Raw genomic sequence first — 19,310 nt, 5'->3', positions numbered from 1 at the left:
ATGTACTGTTACCACTGGGATGGAGAAAACACAGAGGAAACTGTGGGGAGGACACCCCTAGCCAACAAGAAGCTGGGCAGAGGGCTCCAAAACACAAAAGTCCCAGTGCCAGGGAAACTCTCTGGGTCCTCTGCAGGACTAGCACATACCACAGTGTGTGCCCTACATCACCAGTATGATGGAAGATGGAAGCCTGAGCCTCTAGTATCAGAGTTGGTCAAAAAGCTCCAAATGTTTTCTGTCTCTGAAAAAAGGGATTTGATGAACTGAACATGCTTGCAGAAGTTTCTGTTTTTCTCAAAGAGTTTGTGCATGCAGTTCAGTGACACAACCAAGTTTTCCACCAGGAAAAGACAGCTGCTTTTACTAAGCACCCAAACTGTGGACTGATTTTTTATTATTTTTTTTTTTAATTTAGAGATAAGGCTTATGCCCAGGAAAATAGTGCCTTACTCCAAAGAGTTGTTGTGGTCATTATTTTATTTTGCTCACTACCTTACACTGTTGCTGCAACTGGTGCTGGCACTGGAAATCTCAGTGGAGGCCAAGCACGAGGTTCATTACCATTCCCAGAGTAATTGCCCTTGATGTGAATGATCTGGATCAAGCCTCAGCTCTTAAACATAAACCAGCCATTTCATTCTAGAAGCAGCTTTAGGAAAACACACTAGCGGCTCCCTAGGACAGACTTTTATCATCACCATCACAATGCTCCATCATGCACCTAGATGGCATCAATGTCTTGTCAGCCTGATGCCTTTATTAGAAGCTAACGCCTCGTATAATCAAAAAAATCCAATGCAATTGAAGGTATTAAGCTAACTAAGCTGAAGCAAGGTTGAATTAGCCCACCTGGTTTGGCTACACCAGGTTATCAAGCAACTTAGATAAACTGTAAGACACAAGGGAAAGGGATGATTCCTTTCAGTTATTCAAGAGGCAGCTATAATTAATCAAATATATTGTCATTTAGCACAGAGAAACATTCTGCTACGAGCTCCCAGTACAAAAAGACCCATAAAATTGATTCAGCAATTGAAAAAAGGCTTGTATGACACCTCTTGAAATGGTTGCTTCCTGCATTGCAACAATATCAGAAACTATTTACACACAACAAAGCTGAGCTTTTCCAATGATATCTAGTATGGTCAGCTACCCAAATTCCATCAAAACTCAAGGTTCATAGAGATGATAAAAGCTAATGATAAAGGCACAATTTCTACAGGCAATATGGGATTTGTGGAACATAACTCCCCAAGGAAAGAAATACTCCAGCACACACTCTGCCTCCTCTGGGAGAAGATAAGAGAATAAACAACATGTGACAAATGTTAGTCATGTTGCCTATTACACAACTGGAAGCTGCTCAGACACACCTGTGAGGAACGAAGTTTTTGAGCTCCAGTTGAGCAGGACTGAATACAAGTCCCTTGGGTTCATATCCAAATTCTGTCCCTCCTGCTCTACTGACGCAGCTACGTCAGAGGCCCAAACCTGTGAAATCTCGGATGTTGGAACTAGATAATCTTTAAGGTCCCTTCCAACCCAAACCATTCTATGATTTTTACTATAAAATTACACAAAGTGACTGTGTTGCAGTGCCATTGATCAGGTCAGACCACAATGGAATCAGTTCTGATAGCAGCAGTTTGTGTCACCAGCAGTTCTCACAACCTGTTTGGCAAGAGGTGCAGCTGGCTGAGATAGCACTTACAGTCTGGATTTTAGAAACCCTGTCATTGTGACAAATGTCATGTCACTGAAATAGCTGCAAATTTCCCCTCTTGTTCTCAAATTAACTAATGACAAAATATATATTTGTGGACAGGAACATTACGAGTGGGTGTACATTTTTCTGTCTTTCATATTACAGAATCAAAGAATGGTTAGGTTTGGAAAGGACACTAAGATCATCCAGTTCATATTACCCAACAGAAAGCTGCAGAAGTGTATTAGAGAATTCAACTCCAGTGATCTCCTCAGCATCATACTTTGTTCCACATGGCAGTCATGTGGTTTCATATGGTGGTTTGCTAAGAGAGATTTCAAATACTGTATAGTAGGTAAGCGTTAATAGCCCAAATTTGCACCCCAAAAATGTGACTTGCACTACTGTGCATGAGCAGTCTTGGTCTATAGGCCATTGACTTGAAGGCAAAGAGCTCAACAGTGCTATTGCCTAACAAAACCCTCCCTAATCCTCCACTAAAGAGAGTTCTTTCCACCACAGAGCCATTTTTGCTGTGAAGCCACTCAAAGTTTGGCTCAACTTACTCGGTATGAAGCTGCCTTCTCCAAGATCCTCACTGAAGACCATGGTACACGACACCACGTTTGGCACTGTATGTAACCACCAATGCCAATGCACCCAAGCAAAATCAGTTTGGAAATCCCTGGCTTGGGGTAATTATTCCTTTATCACCTTTTCAGGGCAAGCAATCAGATAAAAAATTACCACCACTCATTCTCATAGAAATGACGCAATTCAGTGAATGCAAACAAGCCCAAAACCTTGAGAAATCTTCGATCTATTGTTGAACTGGGAAAGACCATGGCACGGGGCAAAACCCAGCGGCCATACCTATGAAACAGCTAACTTGAAGAACATTAAAAAACACTTTACATTTCTTACCGAAATGTCAGAATTTCCACACATTTAAACTCAGATTTGTACAAATGACAATGTGGCACAGAAAACCCACAGTGGAGTCTCAGCCTCAAATGGAAAATATTATGACAGTCACAGTGAAAAAGACATTTAAATTTGAAGTACAATTTTTACCATGAAACAGGTAAACCACTTGTCGAAATTCACAGAGAAATGGAGTTTGCTTGTGAAATTAAAATGCTCATGTTGAGGGAGGAAGGAGAATAGGAGGAGGACATAAAAGGCAAGGCATTTCTGAGTTAGGAATACTTTGAGTCCTGTGGGGTAACTTTGATAGCCGAGAAGTCTGCGTGCAGTGACAAGATGATGTAACTCTAAGGTCAATATTCAAGACAGAAAGCAGACTTGGTCCTAGGGAAACTTCTTTAAAGTCATAAAAAAAGGTCAGGGAATGAGAAAGAGCCCGTAAGGCATTTGCACAGCATTTTGTTCTCAAAAGAGATGGAAGTGCATAGCAGAATATAAAGTAAGTCAAAGAGAAATAACAAAGCATCCCAGGTAATACCTTGCAGTAAGCATATAACATGAGAAAGGCTAAGAGCAATGATATACTTTGCTGAGCTAAAATCTTGTCTTCCTTAAGACCAACGACAAAACATGCATGGATTTTAGCAGTCAGGATTAACTATTCCCACATTTCCTTATTTCAAGCACCATGTTTTCCTAGGCAGCAGTGCTGAGCAGACTCCTTCCTGTCCATCTGCCCATGTCCCAGGTTCCTGCGACTGCTCAACCACTAACAACTCTTACAGGAAAGGGCATTACTATAGCTGTATGATGTAGGGCAGCCCAGCCCAGGGACCAGAGACTTTGCACTGAGGTTTGCACCAGTATTACTTTTGCACTATTGCCCCATGAGGGCCTTGGAAAGGAAGCCAGCCAAGACTTCTGAACTAAGTGGCCATCTGACGTAGCTACTTTCAGTCTGAGGAAGTCCCTTCAATAGGAGCACACCGAGCGTGATTTATTTCTGTAAAATCTGAATTCCCACTCGGCCCCCAGCACCTCAGAGCTGGAGGAAACCCCAGTACTCTCCAACTGAAGCTTTCTGAAGCACCATCAAAGTTGTTAAAATGTTCCACTATCTGAAGGGGGCTTACAAGGATGCTGGAGAGGACTCTCCATCATCAGGGACCATAGTGATAGGACAAGGGAATGGGAAGATTTAAATTAGATATAAGGAAATTCTTTCCAGTGAGGGTGCCGAGGCGCTGGCACAAGGTGCCCAGAGAAGCTGTGGCTGCCCCATCCCTGGCAGTGTTCAAGGCCAGGTTGGACACAGGGGCTTGGAGCACCCTGTTCTAGTGGAAGGTGTCCCTGCCCGTGGCAGGGGGTTGGAACTGGAGGAGCCAAATCCATTCTAGAATTCTATGACTGTTTTGGGATGATCCTACTACACCTATCGGTGAGGCTATAGAATCCACTGCCATGATCACAACCAGCATTAATTCATTATTTCTTCTTTCTTCGCTAAAACTGGAAGCCCCTGGCAAAGCGGAGCCGTTCTGCACGTGCATGGTGCCTACTACAAAGCAGCCCTTTCCCTTCCATGAGACTTATCAGAGTAAGATCATTTTAATACAGAGGTAGGAAGTATGATTAAGGCACTGGGCTGGGACTAGGAAGCGTACAGTTCACCTCTTAGTTATGCTACAAATTTTGTGACTGCAGGCAAGTTATTCTGATTTCCTGTGCTTTAATTATTCATACGTATGATTAAGGTAATAATTCCCTTCTTCACAGCATGTAAATGAATTCATACACTTTGCCAGATGCACAGAGGCTCATTTGGTGAAACTCACACGACTAGGTAGATACAGAAAAATACGGCCTGTATCTCTACTGAGAAATTAAGGACTTAATAATACACTGTGATTTTATTAAATATGGGAGTGAACATTAAAGAGCGGGAGGAGATATTAAGGATGGTGCACAGTAGAGGACCAAGCAGGAATAAATTAATCAGGAAAAAAAAATAGGTGGCATAGGAGGCAATATGTAGGCATAGTGTCCTTTCAGGCCATGAGATGGTCAGCCCAGGAAATGTAAAATGCCTCTGAGCTTAGTGACATTTAACACCATACAGGACAAAAAAGAGAGAGTGTAACAGTTAGAAAGAGGTGGATATAGTAACTGCTACAGTCCTTCCCACCTCCAGCTTCCCTGAGCCAAGGAAGCATTTGCTGGAGCCACGGAGGACCAAGGCAGCGCTGAGGTTCTGGCAGGAGGGCTGAGGCTGCAGAGACATAACACAGTTCACTACTGTAATTAAACAGCACATTTTGGCTTTTCTAGAGCTGCCCAGCTCAAAGCTTCACACACAAAAATATTTACATGAATAATAGACCCCTGAATTAATTAATCACAAAAAAAATTACAGTGAGACCTAAGCCCATGCTGGCTCCAAGCAGCACGTAGCTTTGCAAAGGAAACTGCCTCCCACTCTGATGTTGTATCTTGCTGCTGTGCTTAATGACTGTAAATGTGTTCATTGAAATTCATGGGGGCTCTTTGATTCATTGCTTTTTTTTGCCTGAGAGATTACACACGCACACAATAATGGGTATATACTGGTGTTCAGAAATAACAGCCAGTCCCACAGCTAACCCAAGACTGTCCAGGACTATCTGCATGCAGAAGTCACAACATGCAAACATCTAAAATAAGGCTACAGGCTGCTAGAGCACACACACACACAGACATGCAACACGCAGTATCAAGTACTTCCACTTCTGAGCGCCCAACCTGTGGCATCTTAAAGCAGTCTGATTTTCAGAAAGAATCAAATCTCTAAACACATTATGAAAACTTTGGCTTAACCTTTTAATGCTTGCCAATCCAAGCAGAGGCAGCAATACCTGGGGTATACTTCATGGGATGCAAACATGTTTCTGGACCTCATGGAGTTCTGATGTCTCCATTCTACAAAACCTTTTAGATTATCGTATTTTGGGCCAAGTTTTAGGATTCATAAGGTCACATGGTAAAGAATGGGTTCACTAGGTCATGCAGTAGAGGAGATCATACAGATAGGTATGTGCTTAAAAAGGTTTCTGGACGCTCTGGATTCCTCAAAAGGTTCAAAATCTAAAACACAGCATTACACCAGAAGAAGGCTACATACATGCTATTAAGCAACTAGTACTTTCTTGACTTAGATCTTGAAATACAGCACTTGACTCACGACTCACTTCACGACCTCGTGGCCCAATGTCTCTTAGTAAAGATTATTATCAATTGCCTATTGATATATATGTGGCTGTTCAACATTTTGTGAGCCTCCCAGCACACGAAAAATGGCTTGTCCTGACTTTTTACACAGTGGCAGTCAATGATAAGTTATTTCTGTCGACAACTATCACATACTATTACAGTAGCCCTATACAGCTAGCAGTGAAACACCACTAGATACTTGCGGTACATTAGCACAGTAAAACAATGGTAACACATTGCACCTACACACCCTTTGTTTCCTAGCTGTGCTTGCCTTTCCCATAAATATCTCCAGGGCACAAAACAGCAGCCTGACACCTGCATCTACCTGCCATTTGCTTACAGTACTGCAAAATAAGCAGCTAGCTAGAAATACTGTACTAGTGTGCAGTCCTCCCTTGATCTTCTACACCAAGCAATGTCAAACATCAGATTATATTTGAACTCCGAGAATGTCGTACAGGCTACATTTTGGCTAGAACGGAGGACCCACTAAAACATAAACACATGGAGAATAAGTAAATACACTAGTCAGGAGAAATTTTCAATCATCTACATCTTCTCTATGCATAAGTACACAGCCAGAATCAAGTGTAAACCAGTAAACATGAGCGCTCATGTCGAATAGCTAAGGGGTTGGGGTCCTTATTTGCACCTTCAAGATGTTTCTACCTCCAGCCTTTTGTTACTTGAGTAGTTTATTACAATTTATCTTGCAGCTATTGGTGGCTCTGCTATTTAATCTGATTCATCAGACTGTGTTTATTTATTAACTGCTCTGCAGGATTTTACAGATAAAACAACGTTCCATTCTGCCACAAGGGTTATAAATAAGTAGGTGGCATTTTTGTGCCAGAAGTTTAACAAACAAACAAACATACAAACTAACTCCTGTTTCACTGGCACAGTCACAGAATTACTGAAATCTCCCTAACAGCCCCGATACTTGCAGGGCTCCTGCCACAGTCTCACATCACCTATTAAATAATTAAAAACAGAAAAGCAAGAATCTCACACCCCATTTCCTTCCCTTGCAGCACAGAAGACAAACAGTTCACTTCGTAGGTTTTTATGTTGTATCTATGTATGCATAAAAAAACCAAAGGAAAACGTACCTATGTGAAACCATGCAAATAAATTACATACTGCAGCAAGGAAAACAAAGATAAGAACACTAAAGTTGTATTTAGTTCTGAAAAAAAGATGACATTCACGGCTGTTTGCTCCAATTCCATGTCCTAAAAACACACATTGTGCTATATAGACACTCTCCTCATATAATTCTCTTGACTTACCTTTATTTCTTTCAATATAAGAGCTTCAAATCTGGCAAAATGCACCTGACACTCATTTTTTATCTTATAATAATGGCAATGGGGCTTTCACATTCCCCCCTGGATATATGTGAAAATTCCAACTGCAAATCTTTTGCACTTGTGCTGTGAGGCCACTGAACTGGGTGCACTGTCCTTGTTCTATACCAGCACATCCCAGTCCTTCAGGTATCCCTACACTGGTGGGGTTCCCAGGAATCTTATGCAGACTCAGAAATGGTTAAATACTATCAAAAAGGGACTCTGGTGGTGAGATAAACTAAGAAAACCCAGGAAGTCCACAAAATAACTGGGGGTTTTATCACCTGGCTAACTTCAAAGTCACTTAGAGGCAGCCAGGTTCACTGCAACTTACTTTTAAAGGCAGAGAGGCCCTGCAATGAATCTGAGAGAGGAGCCTTCAGAAAGGAGCCTCCTCCTTACAGTGCCTCCATGCTAACTGGTTGTGGGTGGGAACCGGCTTAAGATGAAGGTTAAACCTTAACTGTATGTACTAGCTCTGTACTTTCCACTCCACTTCAGACCTTTAATGTCATATTAAACTTGACTTTATAAGCTGAGAGTTAACTGGTTTGCACAACGAACCTTACAAAATGTGCTTGTTTGCTTCTCTTTATTTTAACCCTGCTCCAGCAACAGAGCAAATAGGAAAAATTAAAACAAGTATAGGTTGGTCTGTTGTTCTTCTCTGCCCTGTCCTGTTCGCTCCCTGTCAATGCCACAGAGCAGCAGGAATTTAAGGAGGTGACTGGAGATCCACACATCATTATAAGCCAAGCTTCTACTGCAGGTGGAAAGGAACAGCTCACACACTCAGCACAGGGCGTGGGTACCTTGGTGCAGATCAGGAATGCTGCTGGACAAAAACTCCCTTGAGAAGTGCTTTTGTTTGTTTTGGGGTTTCCCCCCCCCCTTTGGGCAAAACAAATGTAGATGTCAGGCCAGATTCACAGGTAGTATCAATGGAAGCAACACCCTGAAGTCAATTTAGATCATCTGCATACAGTTTGTATTTATTTCAAGTGCAGCCCCTTTGCATATCTTTCAGGAGACCTTTAGCATCATAAAGCAAACAGAATCCATTAATTACTCAGAGCAAGCACGTGCCAAACATTGTACTACCAGTTATTTTATCCTATTTAAACAAAAGAAAACAGAGAGAATACATGGCCTTTAACTTTAGTTTTCTTCTGCATAAAACCTCTGAACCAGTTATCCCTAGTTCATTTCTTCTCGTCCCATGTCAATGAGTTCCACTGTTCCACCAACATGCTTCTACATGACAAAAAGCATTTCTTTTAGCACATGACACCATTCTATGTCTCATATTAGGAGATAAGAACATACTCCAGGTTCCCTTTATGTAAGTAAGTTTTCCCTTTTCTTGTTACTGTCAGAAACAAAGTTTTGGAAACAGACTATTAACAGTAAGCTGTCATGAAGATAATAGTGACATGGGAAGAGCAATACTGACAGCTCCTCTTCTTTCCCAACCACTGAAGTTGGGAGTTTTCATTTATTTTGATCAAGGCTAGAAGTGAAGAGAACCTTGCTTCCAAAACCAGGTCAGGCTGTGAAACTAATGGGCTCCTTTGGGACACAAACGTTTTTATTCATACTTTCCTTTCTGCCCAAGAACCAGTGTGGTCCATGCCTTTGTCACCCTTGGAAAGATCTGCTCTTCAAGCATGTGGTTTTGTCATGCCTTGCACAGATGTCAAATGAGGTCAGACAGATTGAGCTGACTGACTCTTTTTACCTATGCAGTTTTCCTATTTCCTCCTATTGCTCTCTGCCTGACAACATATATATTTACCACCAATATTACAGAAGAGCTCGAAATGAGACTCAAAATGAGTGGGACTTTTCTCAAGCAGACAGTGCTAAACTAAGCTGTGCTGCATACTTTGTAAAACCTCATATGCTTAAAGGCTCCTCCAGGATAAAGTGTTTTGGGCCAGTTTACTGCTCCCAGATGCTCTTCCCATTTATTCCAGCTTCACCAAAGCAACTCTGCTGCCACCAGGGCTGGACAGATGCCTCTCTTCCCCTACCACGTTTGTCACCAACACTTGTGGTCTTCACTGCTCCATGTTCAAAATTAGCCATAGTATTTGGCAGGGGGAAGTCACAACCATTTTGTATGAAAACAATTCTTCGCGAAACAACAATTAACAATAAAAGTATCTTTTAAAGGATGATGGCATCCTTTAACTCTGGGAGATGAATCTGGGATACCGGGCAGCTTCTGTTCTAGCACAAACCTCTGCATCAACTGTATGTCTGACACTGAAGCTGCATTAATCTTTTGTGGGTAATAAAATTCAGCAATTCCAATTTCCAGCAGGAAAGATTTGGGGGTTTAGGGTGTTTCTTTTTTGGTGCAATTGGTTTTGCACTACAGGCCCTCGATAGATTCAGAAACTGTTATTGTGGCTGAAAGGGAGGCAGACAAAATGAAAGGAAATTAAATATGGGTGTGAAATTAAACCAAAAGGATGAAAAAGAAAGGAAAGAAAAAGCAACTGCTTGGGCTGAAAGTAAAGCCAGAAAAGCAGGACAATGCAAAACAGAGCTCTCTCAACATCCAGAAATACTTTAAAAAGGTTTCCTATAAAAAAGGGGAATTTAGAAAACTCTGAACACACTTAACTGCATTCCTTGCCCCAAAAAAACCTCACAACAAGATAAAAATTCATACTGAAGGCTCCAGTAGGCTATTTAAATTAGCTGATTTCTGTGCGAAGTCTGAATCAAGAGTGAAAGGGGGTAAATCTTCGTTTCTCAATACCTGGGAGAACAAAACTATCTTTTTCTCATTTTCTTACATCTATTTTTTTATTTACTTTGTGTGTGAACAGGCTTGAACCAAGTCAGCAGATGGGGATTTAGGATGTCTGGATTCATTCCTACCTGCGACACTGATGTCTCAAATGCCTTTGTCAAGTCCCTTTCTGTCTGTACTAGATGCATCCTCTGCAGAAGGTGGCTGGGCAGTAAACCGTCCTGTTTTCTTGTCTTGGGATTGAACCTTCTGAGAAATGACTGTCTCACTACGAGTTATATACTCCCTGACACAAAATGGCCCTTGACCTTCCCTTCACCAATGGTGCAATCCTATTCCATGGACTGCTCATCAGCCAGATCAAATCAGTCCCGGACTTGATGCTGCTCAGGGCAGAAATCTCATGCAACTCAACCAACACCATACTTGCAGTCTCCTGAAGCTGGTTCATCATTAGCCCTTGGGAAAAATTGCTTGCTTGTAGAGACCAATGATATGAACACATAATGGAGACATTTTTCACAATATAGCTAATGGGGACACTATACTGTGACATGAGTAAGTCAAAAAAAGCACTTTTCCTGGTGGATGATCTATTCTTTGAAGCTGAGCACCTTCATTTCAACAAAACATGGCAAAAACCAATCTGTGATGCTGCTTGATGGAAATGTATCTATGGCTATTGAGACACACTTGCTCCTACAGTGTTAACCAACACCTGCAGTTTCATCCTAAGTCAGATACAACACTATGCTGTTCGTCAGCTTTCAGCTCCCAGAGTCAGTTGACCAAAGAGAAAAGTTAACCTGCATGTTTTCCCCCTTCCTCCCCACTCATAAAATAAATATCATAAGTAAACAAAAAGGGTAATTTATCATATTCCACTCTCATTTCTAAGTATCCACAAACTGAGGGGATCCAGAGTCATCATTTTTCAATTCCTGGGGTCAGAAATACATTGGTAATGCAAACTCTGAGGCACCATGCCAACATCAGTGGAGTTTCTTCAGATTAGTACAACTAAAATTGATATCAAAAGCTCAGTCATTTTGTTCAAAATTACTTTTGTGAACCACCTATTTTCCTACTGGAAATGTTCCACTTTCCAGTTATTTTAAAATCCATTATTTCAAAATTTGTAAATATGGTCACTCTTACAGAATCACCGAATGGTTGTAAGGGACCTTAAAGCTCATCCAGCTCCAACCCCCTGCCACGGGCAGGGACACCTTCCACTAGAGCAGGGTGCTCTAAGCCCCTGTGTCCAACCTGGCCTTGAACACTGCCAGGGATGGGGCAGCCACAGCTTCTCTGGGCACCCTGTGCCAGCGCCTCAGCACCCTCACAGGGAAGAACTTCTGCCTAAGAGCTCATCTCAGCCTCCCCTGTTCTGGCAGGTTAAAGCCATTCCCCTTGTCCTGTCCCTACAGGCCCTTGTCCAAAGCCTCTCTCCAGGTTTCCTGTAGCTGCTCTAAGGTACCGGAGCTGCTCTAAGGTCTCCCTGGAGACTTGACTTCTCCAGGCTTACCCAGCCCAGCTCTCTCAGCCTTAAATGATTTCCTTGTTCCATCCTGGTATTTTATAGGAAGAAAACTATTATTATATACGAATCACAGAATAAAGTGCCTTCTACAAAAGATATCACTCTATTAGGAACACATTCTAAGTGGCACATTCACTATGCATTTAGTTTTCATTTACAGTATGCACTCTATACCCAGTACACTGCCTGTATCAGTTTTTGTTTTCATAACCTATTCCTGACACCTAACAAGAACTGGGAGTGCTGCTCCAGGATTTGGCAAGAAGGAACAGGTTGTGGATGAGCAGGTTTTTCTGACTCACCTACACGGATCAACAAGGAAAAATAAAAGGGAAAGGGTGGAGACTGCAAAGGGAAAAGGGGAGGGGGGGCTGGGAATGAGGGGAGGGAGAGAGGGGAGTGACGTGTTCCTTTGGATGCGGTGTGTAATGCAGCTGGCAGACTGCCTGCTTGCGGTGCCACAGAGTTCCAGACATGCCAGTCCAGCTGACTCAGCTCTTTGAAAGGAGAAAAGGGAAGGGAGAAATTTCTCAAACCTTTCTGATATCCGAGGGATGGGGACTGCTGGGCTCTCCCTGAAGATATCTGAACCCGTCTTTCACATCAGAGACCAGAGTGGTGTCCTCGGAGAGGTGTTAGAGGAAGATGTTCACACGAAAACCTTGCGTGGAACTGCTTACGCTTCTATCAAATCATGCCTCTGTGGTTGCTGGAACATTCAGCAGCACAGCTTCATCCCACAAACCAGAAATGTCAGGCCTTTCCTAGCCAAGGCTAGCTGCTCTCAGACAAGACACTGTCTCCTAGGAGACGAGCAAAATGCATGCACACGAAGGGTATCCAAGTGAGAGAGAGCCTATGGCCCATGCCGCTTTTCTATATAAAAATTTCATCAGCAGAATCTCAGCAGTGTAATCTTTGCATGTGATTTATTTTCTAGGAAGAGCTTGAAGCCCTTAAACAGTCTGAGCTCAGCCTACCTGCAAGACCAGCTCTATTGCATGGCACAGGACCGTGCCACAGGCACGTCAGCAAAACCTGGTCCTGTCTGACCATGTGCTGTCCTAGACTTCTATTCCAAACTGAAAAGACGCAGGAGGAAGGAATTACCTATATCCCAGCAAAAGGAACTGAAACACAGGCCAAGGACTAAGCTTTCAAAGCCCCCCAGTTCTCACTGAAACTAAACAGAGCTCACTGCTTTTGAAGATAAGGGCCCCATTTAACTAACATTTAACATTTAACTAGCCCCAGAATCAGTGCAAGGATGAGCTTAGCTGTCCAGTCAGGGCCCTAATTGCAGGCCCTTGACCATCTTGGAGCATGTGAGAGCATTCATTCCTGTCTCCCTGGAAGGGAGGGAGAGCACACATCCTTGGGGAGCACATTCCCCATTCTTGATTGGGAGCAGGTAGCTCTCTGGGCAGCTGCAGCATCCTGGGGAACTCTGAAAAGGATTTTCAGTATAAGGCAGCAATTACCCTGTCCCACTGACCACTTGTAGCACTTCCCACAGAGGCAGAGTGACTATTGCAGATTTAATATAAAAAGCCTGAACAAACCTGAAGTAGAGGTTTTTCCACAAGGGAGTGCTTTGCAGTGTACAGGCAACCCTGTGGCTGGGGAGAGTCCCAGCCAGGTGCTCTTTGACAAAGTTTCAATAGGCAGGGCCTTAACAGCATTTCTCTACCTTCAGGAATGAAGATAGATATCTTGACTTGCTGTTGCAAGGCAGGGAGGGAACTTGGGGCACCCTGTCTGAAATCAGCACAGCACAGTTATGCAAAACATGTGTGCAACTGGCATCTCTTGTGTAATCCTGGCTGTAATCAACCTCTCTAACCACTCCAGAAAGGAAGGAGGGGCAGAGGGTGGAGAAAGTTCACACTTAGATCAAATAAAAAATGGGAAAATATCCAGAGTGTTTTAGTCAGGTAAAAACACAGTTCCCTCTCATGGGAAACCTCCAGGACAAGTTTCCTTGAACTTCACACAGGGTTATAAATAGGAGAGTCACACAGAGTTCAGTACAGGTTCACTGTAAAAACTCTAGACATTCTCATATTCCTTGAGCGATATGCATCAATATCTTAGCTGTCAGATAATTCATAATTACAGGTTGCTGAGAGCCCGGGAGAATATATCAGTAGCAGCTTTCTGCAGCTCTGCTATGGTGTGGTGTTAGTCGGGTCATTTTATTCCCCTTTAGTTTCTCTTGGTTTCCTTTCCAGACAGCAAAAATAACCCCTCTTACACCTTAAATCTTTCATATATTACCAAAAACGTCAGTGATATTTCTCCATTTCACACTGCCCCATAAACCAGCTCTGAGATATCAAGGAAAGGTGGCCTCAAACCACCATTTGATTCCAAGCTCAAACTTTCTCAAGCTGAAAGGTTTAACAAAGTCCTTCAAGAACTGATAAAGGCCAGCTCCAAATGCTGGATGTCCTTTCCTCGGAGGCAACACGCAAAAGCTTTTGCCCTTGAAAACAATTTTCCTGAGGGAAAAAAGCCAAACTTTTTTCCTCCTTAGAGCTGCCATGGCATTTTGCTGTTCAGAGTATGTGCAAGAAGAGGTCTTGGTTTTGCCAAGAGATGGCTTCATCAAGTCAATACCACATTTGCATCTCAAGTACACGAGAAAGTTCTCAGTCACTTCTTGGCTCTCTGTTCTGCAAAACCCACTGTAGCTACCTCAGAAGGCCACCTCTGCAGCAGGAGGACTCCTGATGCTCTGCATCACATACTCCAGGCTTAATCTAATGCAATGTGACACCCAGATCCCAAGGAGTGTGGAGCCTGGCTACGCAATGCCTGTGTTTACAGCTACACCTTAAACTGGGTTTATATGTACATACCTCAGCTGGAGTGTAAAAACACTGGATTTCTGAAAGAATCCCTGATGACAAAGAAAACAAGGCCACAAGAAGCCTTTACAGCTTGAACTTAAAGGAGAAAAGAACTACGTATCCTTAAATACCTAAGCTACTAGATCCTCACCTGCCAGCCTGCCCATTGTAGCTCTGGTACAGAAAGAGAAGTGATTTACATGAAGCTACCTTGGTGCTTAGGTACCTGAATTTGCCAACTGGGTCTCTCATAGGGTTTTTTTTTCCTATTTCAATTTCCCATCACTGAAAAATGGATAACAACAAGGCAACAACACATACTCATTTCACAGGCTTTGGGCTGATGAAATAGATAGGGTTCATGAAAGAAACAAGACATAAAAATTGCAGGCTAAGTAGTAAGTCCTTTAGCAGTATTAATAATCACTTTACTATTGTGTCAAAGATAATCACACCAGGATCAGGGTATAATACCTTAGTGGTTACAGGAACAATACAAAGTTATTATTCCTTCCACTTTGTAATTATCTCATTTTACTACTGCACAAAGGCTATGTAAAACTAAGGAGATAACGTGTAACGCTATGCAGCAGGCGCACACACAGCACCGGAATACTCTGCTACGTACTTACATGACCTTCATTGCAGCAGTATGTGTGCACCTTGCAATCATTTGTGCATGCTGCCCTCTCACCATCATGACAAGGTTGAGAAGTGCACTTTATTTCCATTTCACTGACAGGCAACTGAGGCAGAGATGAGGTTAAGGGGTCTGCATCTGTACTGGCCCATGTTTCCAGTGTGTAAAATGACTTCAAAATTTAGGTCACTTATAATAGTAAGAGTAGCAAAAAAAAAAAAAAAAAAAAAAATCAAAATTAGTAAAAATAAAAAAAAAAAAAAGAGGAGAGGATTGAAAGATAAAGACAGGACAGAATAGAATCAATGCCAAACATAATGACTACAGCCTATCACAGTGTAAACTGAGCCCAGGGATTACTCACAGTCACAGAAAATAGTGTTACAAAGAGCAGTAATGTGCAGCAAAAGAAAGGATAGTTTTGGTTAAATATCCAAATGAGAGTTACAGCTATAAAAAGCAGATGGGGAGTGGAACTGTCTCCCTAGGGAGGCAATAGAAACAGTCTCTCTGGATGTTTAAAGAAACAGGTTAGGCATGCTATTTAGAAGGGCTGCTGCTCTATATGCAGAAGTCATATCACGTTCATCTGCTTTTTTTATGCCAGTGAAATCCCACACATAGCACTATGGCAGAATAAAAGCCCAGAGGAAAAAGAAAGCCACTGTCTTGTTTGCTCCTCCAAAGCAGGATGGCTGGTGTAAGAACGGGCATCACGCAGCAGTGGAGAAGTGTCTCTTTCCTCTCCAATGAGCAGCCCAGTAGTGCAAGACCATGTACTTTATTCTGGTTGTACATGGCCTGAGGCAATACAAAGAGGGACAGAATCTGGCTGGCGATGCCAGGATGTGAATTTCTAATGTAAAGGAGAGTCAGAAAAAACACAAAACCTGGATGTCAACAATCCCACCTCAAACACACACTTCCATCTTGGCACAGGCATCCCTGCAGAAAGAAAGGAACTCAAAGTTGATGATGGATGATCCCATGCAACTCTTGCACCACGATGATGCTGTCTAAACAATGACCTAGTTACCCCTAAGTACTTTGATGCTATCTGACCTTCTGGATGAGGTGACAGCACGTTCAGGAGGTCTGAAGTGAGAGGCAAAAGACACCCTGTCCCCTCCTTGTGAGCACCTTGTTCTACTGCAGGACTGTAATCTGTCCTAGGGAAAACTTTCCCTCATGGTGAAGCTGCAGGACTGGAGCATTTGTACTCTTCCCCATTTTGGGGTGCAGGATCTGCTACCTTAACACAAAACTCTTCCTTGCCAAGTGTCCAGAGACCTAACCTGACACCAACCATCTAATTCTGCCACTCTGTCTCATTAAGGAGAGCGAATTTAGATGATCAGGGAGAGGATAAGATGATGCAACCTCTGTCCAGACATGCTTTCCCTCTTTGCTGAAGAATGGAGCACTTACTGGTATACCTGCAGGTGCTAGAGGCATAGTAAAGCCATGGCTCCACTGAGAGATACAGCAAGAGGCACAAGACTTGTCTCACAGATATCATGATAAATCTTAGCACTTACTAATCTTGCTGTGAACTGATATTTAGAACAAGGATACCCCCATAGTATTGGTGTCTCTCATCGCTAAGAGAGTGGGTGAGTCCCTACTCAGACAGTTTACAGACAACCCCAACCACTGAAGAAGCCGGCCACCTCCTGCTTACACTGAGGCACCATGAGAAGCAAGGAAGGACACAGTGTCTGTTCCCCTGTCAGCTCAATCACACACCCTGGGGGATGGGGAAGGAAAAAAAGCTGATATCCAGTCTTAAGCAAGAGTGAGATATTCATGAGGCTGGTACACAGCACATCTACCTTTGCTTGCCAGGACCACTTCTCCTGTTTCTCTGTCTTACCTATCGGAAACAGATCTGGGTTGAACAGTCAAAGATTGATCCATAACTACCACAGATAAGAGGGAATGTTTATGGAATTTCACGACTTTTAAAAGTCCAATAAGCAAAAAGTGAACACTTGTTGCTTTGGGTGGAACAACATCTTTTCACAAGTTTCTCCTAAAAACAAAGCCCAAATGTTATTTTTTCTGGAAAGATCATGATCCTATAGCACCTTTAAATCAAAGATGTTTTCTCAGTGATAATTGTGCCCTGTAGAAAAGGCTTATCATGACCAAGCTTGTATAATGAGATAATTCTGAGCACATAAAAGATGATCTTTTCATATAGCTGATACTAATACTTGTAACTGTAGTGCTCTGGAGGTGAAGAGGAGCCCGTCACTTCAAGGATCAGGTTCAGATAGGGATTTAGCAAAGCACGGGATACAAGCTGGATCTACAGGGGGGATTAAACTTTAAATAAGGATGCCTAGGGGATGAAAGACACTACCCTTGTACACATCCTGATCTTGCCTTCAAAAAATGCACATACAAACAATATGGAAAGCAGAATCCCAGAGATTTTACATTCTCTACAACACAGAGAGAAGGTCTCTAAGTACTGGAAGCATTAATGAGCTTCTGTATTGTGTACCTGCTAATAACAGTTTGGAACCTGGATTCTGATAAGAACACCACAAAATGATTTTGTGACAAGGTTAATTCCAGCAAGTTTAACTGAAACAGCATAAGAAAACCTGAGAGGAAAAGTAGCCCTGCCTGATTAAATACAGTGCTAAGTATCAGATCAAGAGAATAAATACCCAATGGCTCATCACAACTGAGGGAAGATGCTGTTTGCTAACCTATCTGCAGAAATGAGATTTGTATGCAAAATATCCCCTCGCTTCCTCACATACCTTTCATTTTTCACAGATAGTATCCTACTTATTCACATTTACTATTTTTTTCTCCATTCACAGTGTGTTTGAGGCAGTCCAGCTCAGAGTGCAAGGAGAACTTCAGGTCCCACGATTCTTCTAATTATATTGTTCCCATCCTCAAAAACATGGTTACAGAACAGATACTGCGCCTTTTGAGAGCGGAGATGTTAATAGTGGTAAAAGTCTCTTGAAGATATAAAAAGCAGTTTAAAACACTGACTCTTCATTATCCTTAATAACTGTCTTTGCCACTATTTCAATAATTCTCACTGGCTTTTGATAGGCAGGACTTCAAGCACAGCATTGTGTTTTTCAGCACTGTGATTGTTCATCCCATTTTTCAGCTGGACTGAGAAACTCACAGGTGGGATGACTCTCCCAAACAGTTTCTGAGTCAGGCATGTCATCATAAGTAGGAACCAGGTTCCTTCTGCCTCTGAGCACAGTCACACACACGGATCTCACTTGTGCCAAAAAAACAGCCATACAATTGAAGGCGTGTAAGACATCTCCAATGGCTTACTAAAACACAGCAGGAGCTGAGCAAAAAGTCCTTACGGAGAATAAGAGATGAGAAAGATAGACTTGCAAACCAAGAAACAGAAAAATTACATTTATCTTTTTAATTATATGCCTTTTATCTCGCACACTGTACATAGTTTGCTAAGATAGTGCTTTGGGGAGTTTTTGCCTAAGCCTCTCTTTTCAAAACGAATGCTTCACTGCTTTTCTTTTGCAAATAAAACAACACCATTATTTCACTGCCATTGAAGAGCTGGGCAGTAAATAACAAGCAATGTCCAGCAGCAATGCAGGAAGAAGAGGAGAAAGAAAAAGCAAATATTTGTTAAAAGTACAAAAAGGGAAAAAAACATTTTCTAAACAGGAATAAAAGAGCTTGGAAGCACATTTTTTAAAGGTATTGTGAGGAAAAGCTTCTGTGACAGGAAAAAACAATGATCTGACTACCTGTTTTTTAGGAAGAAATAAACAGTAAAACTGCTTTCATATATGAATAACACTTATATACTCCCAGACTAAGGGAGTGTGATTGAAGTTGCCAAGATAAAGGAAAAATAAGGAAATTCCAGAAGTAAGGTTGCCTGAGAAGGCTTCATGTGGCTAGTTTGTGTGTATGCACAATGAGGCAGTCTGTTAATCACACACACACAAAAAAAAAAAAAAAAATCGCAAAATAATTTGCCCACAGCACCAACCTTGTTTAGTGCAAAGGATGGATGGATGTTTCTTACTTAATCAAAACCTATTCTGTATGTTGTTTTCCCCTTAGCAAGTGATTCCACCCTTAATTTACAGCTTACTGCCCAAGCCCTGCTCTGAAAACTGATGTTCTAATGTTTTCTATGGGCTCTTCCAGATTGCTCATTATTACAGCCTTGACTTTGTTAAGAATTACCAAATCATTTGTGTTTACAATAGCATTATGAGGGGAGGGCTGAACTGGTTCCATTTTAGA

At 42.2% G+C, this 19,310-nt stretch overlaps 1 protein-coding gene across 7 annotated transcripts in view; it reads right to left on the bottom strand.

The window, feature by feature from the left end:
- IKZF2 (IKAROS family zinc finger 2) overlaps positions 1–19,310 on the bottom strand; it is a 111,332-nt gene that overhangs the window by 15,975 nt on the left and 76,047 nt on the right. For 6 of the 7 annotated variants that reach the window (XM_065669750.1, XM_065669749.1, XM_065669755.1 and 3 more), the window contains one exon: positions 4,821–4,904. The exons of the other annotated variant lie outside the window; for it this stretch is intronic. In XM_065669750.1, the coding sequence (XP_065525822.1) occupies positions 4,821–4,904 (84 nt within the window). The remainder of the gene's footprint in view (positions 1–4,820; positions 4,905–19,310) is intronic. 7 annotated transcript variants of the gene reach the window in all.

The sequence above is a fragment of the Lathamus discolor genome, chromosome 3 (genome assembly GCF_037157495.1).
Source record: "Lathamus discolor isolate bLatDis1 chromosome 3, bLatDis1.hap1, whole genome shotgun sequence".
NCBI classification, from domain to species: domain Eukaryota; kingdom Metazoa; phylum Chordata; class Aves; order Psittaciformes; family Psittacidae; genus Lathamus; species Lathamus discolor.
This window is presented reverse-complemented; position numbering and strand designations above follow the sequence as displayed.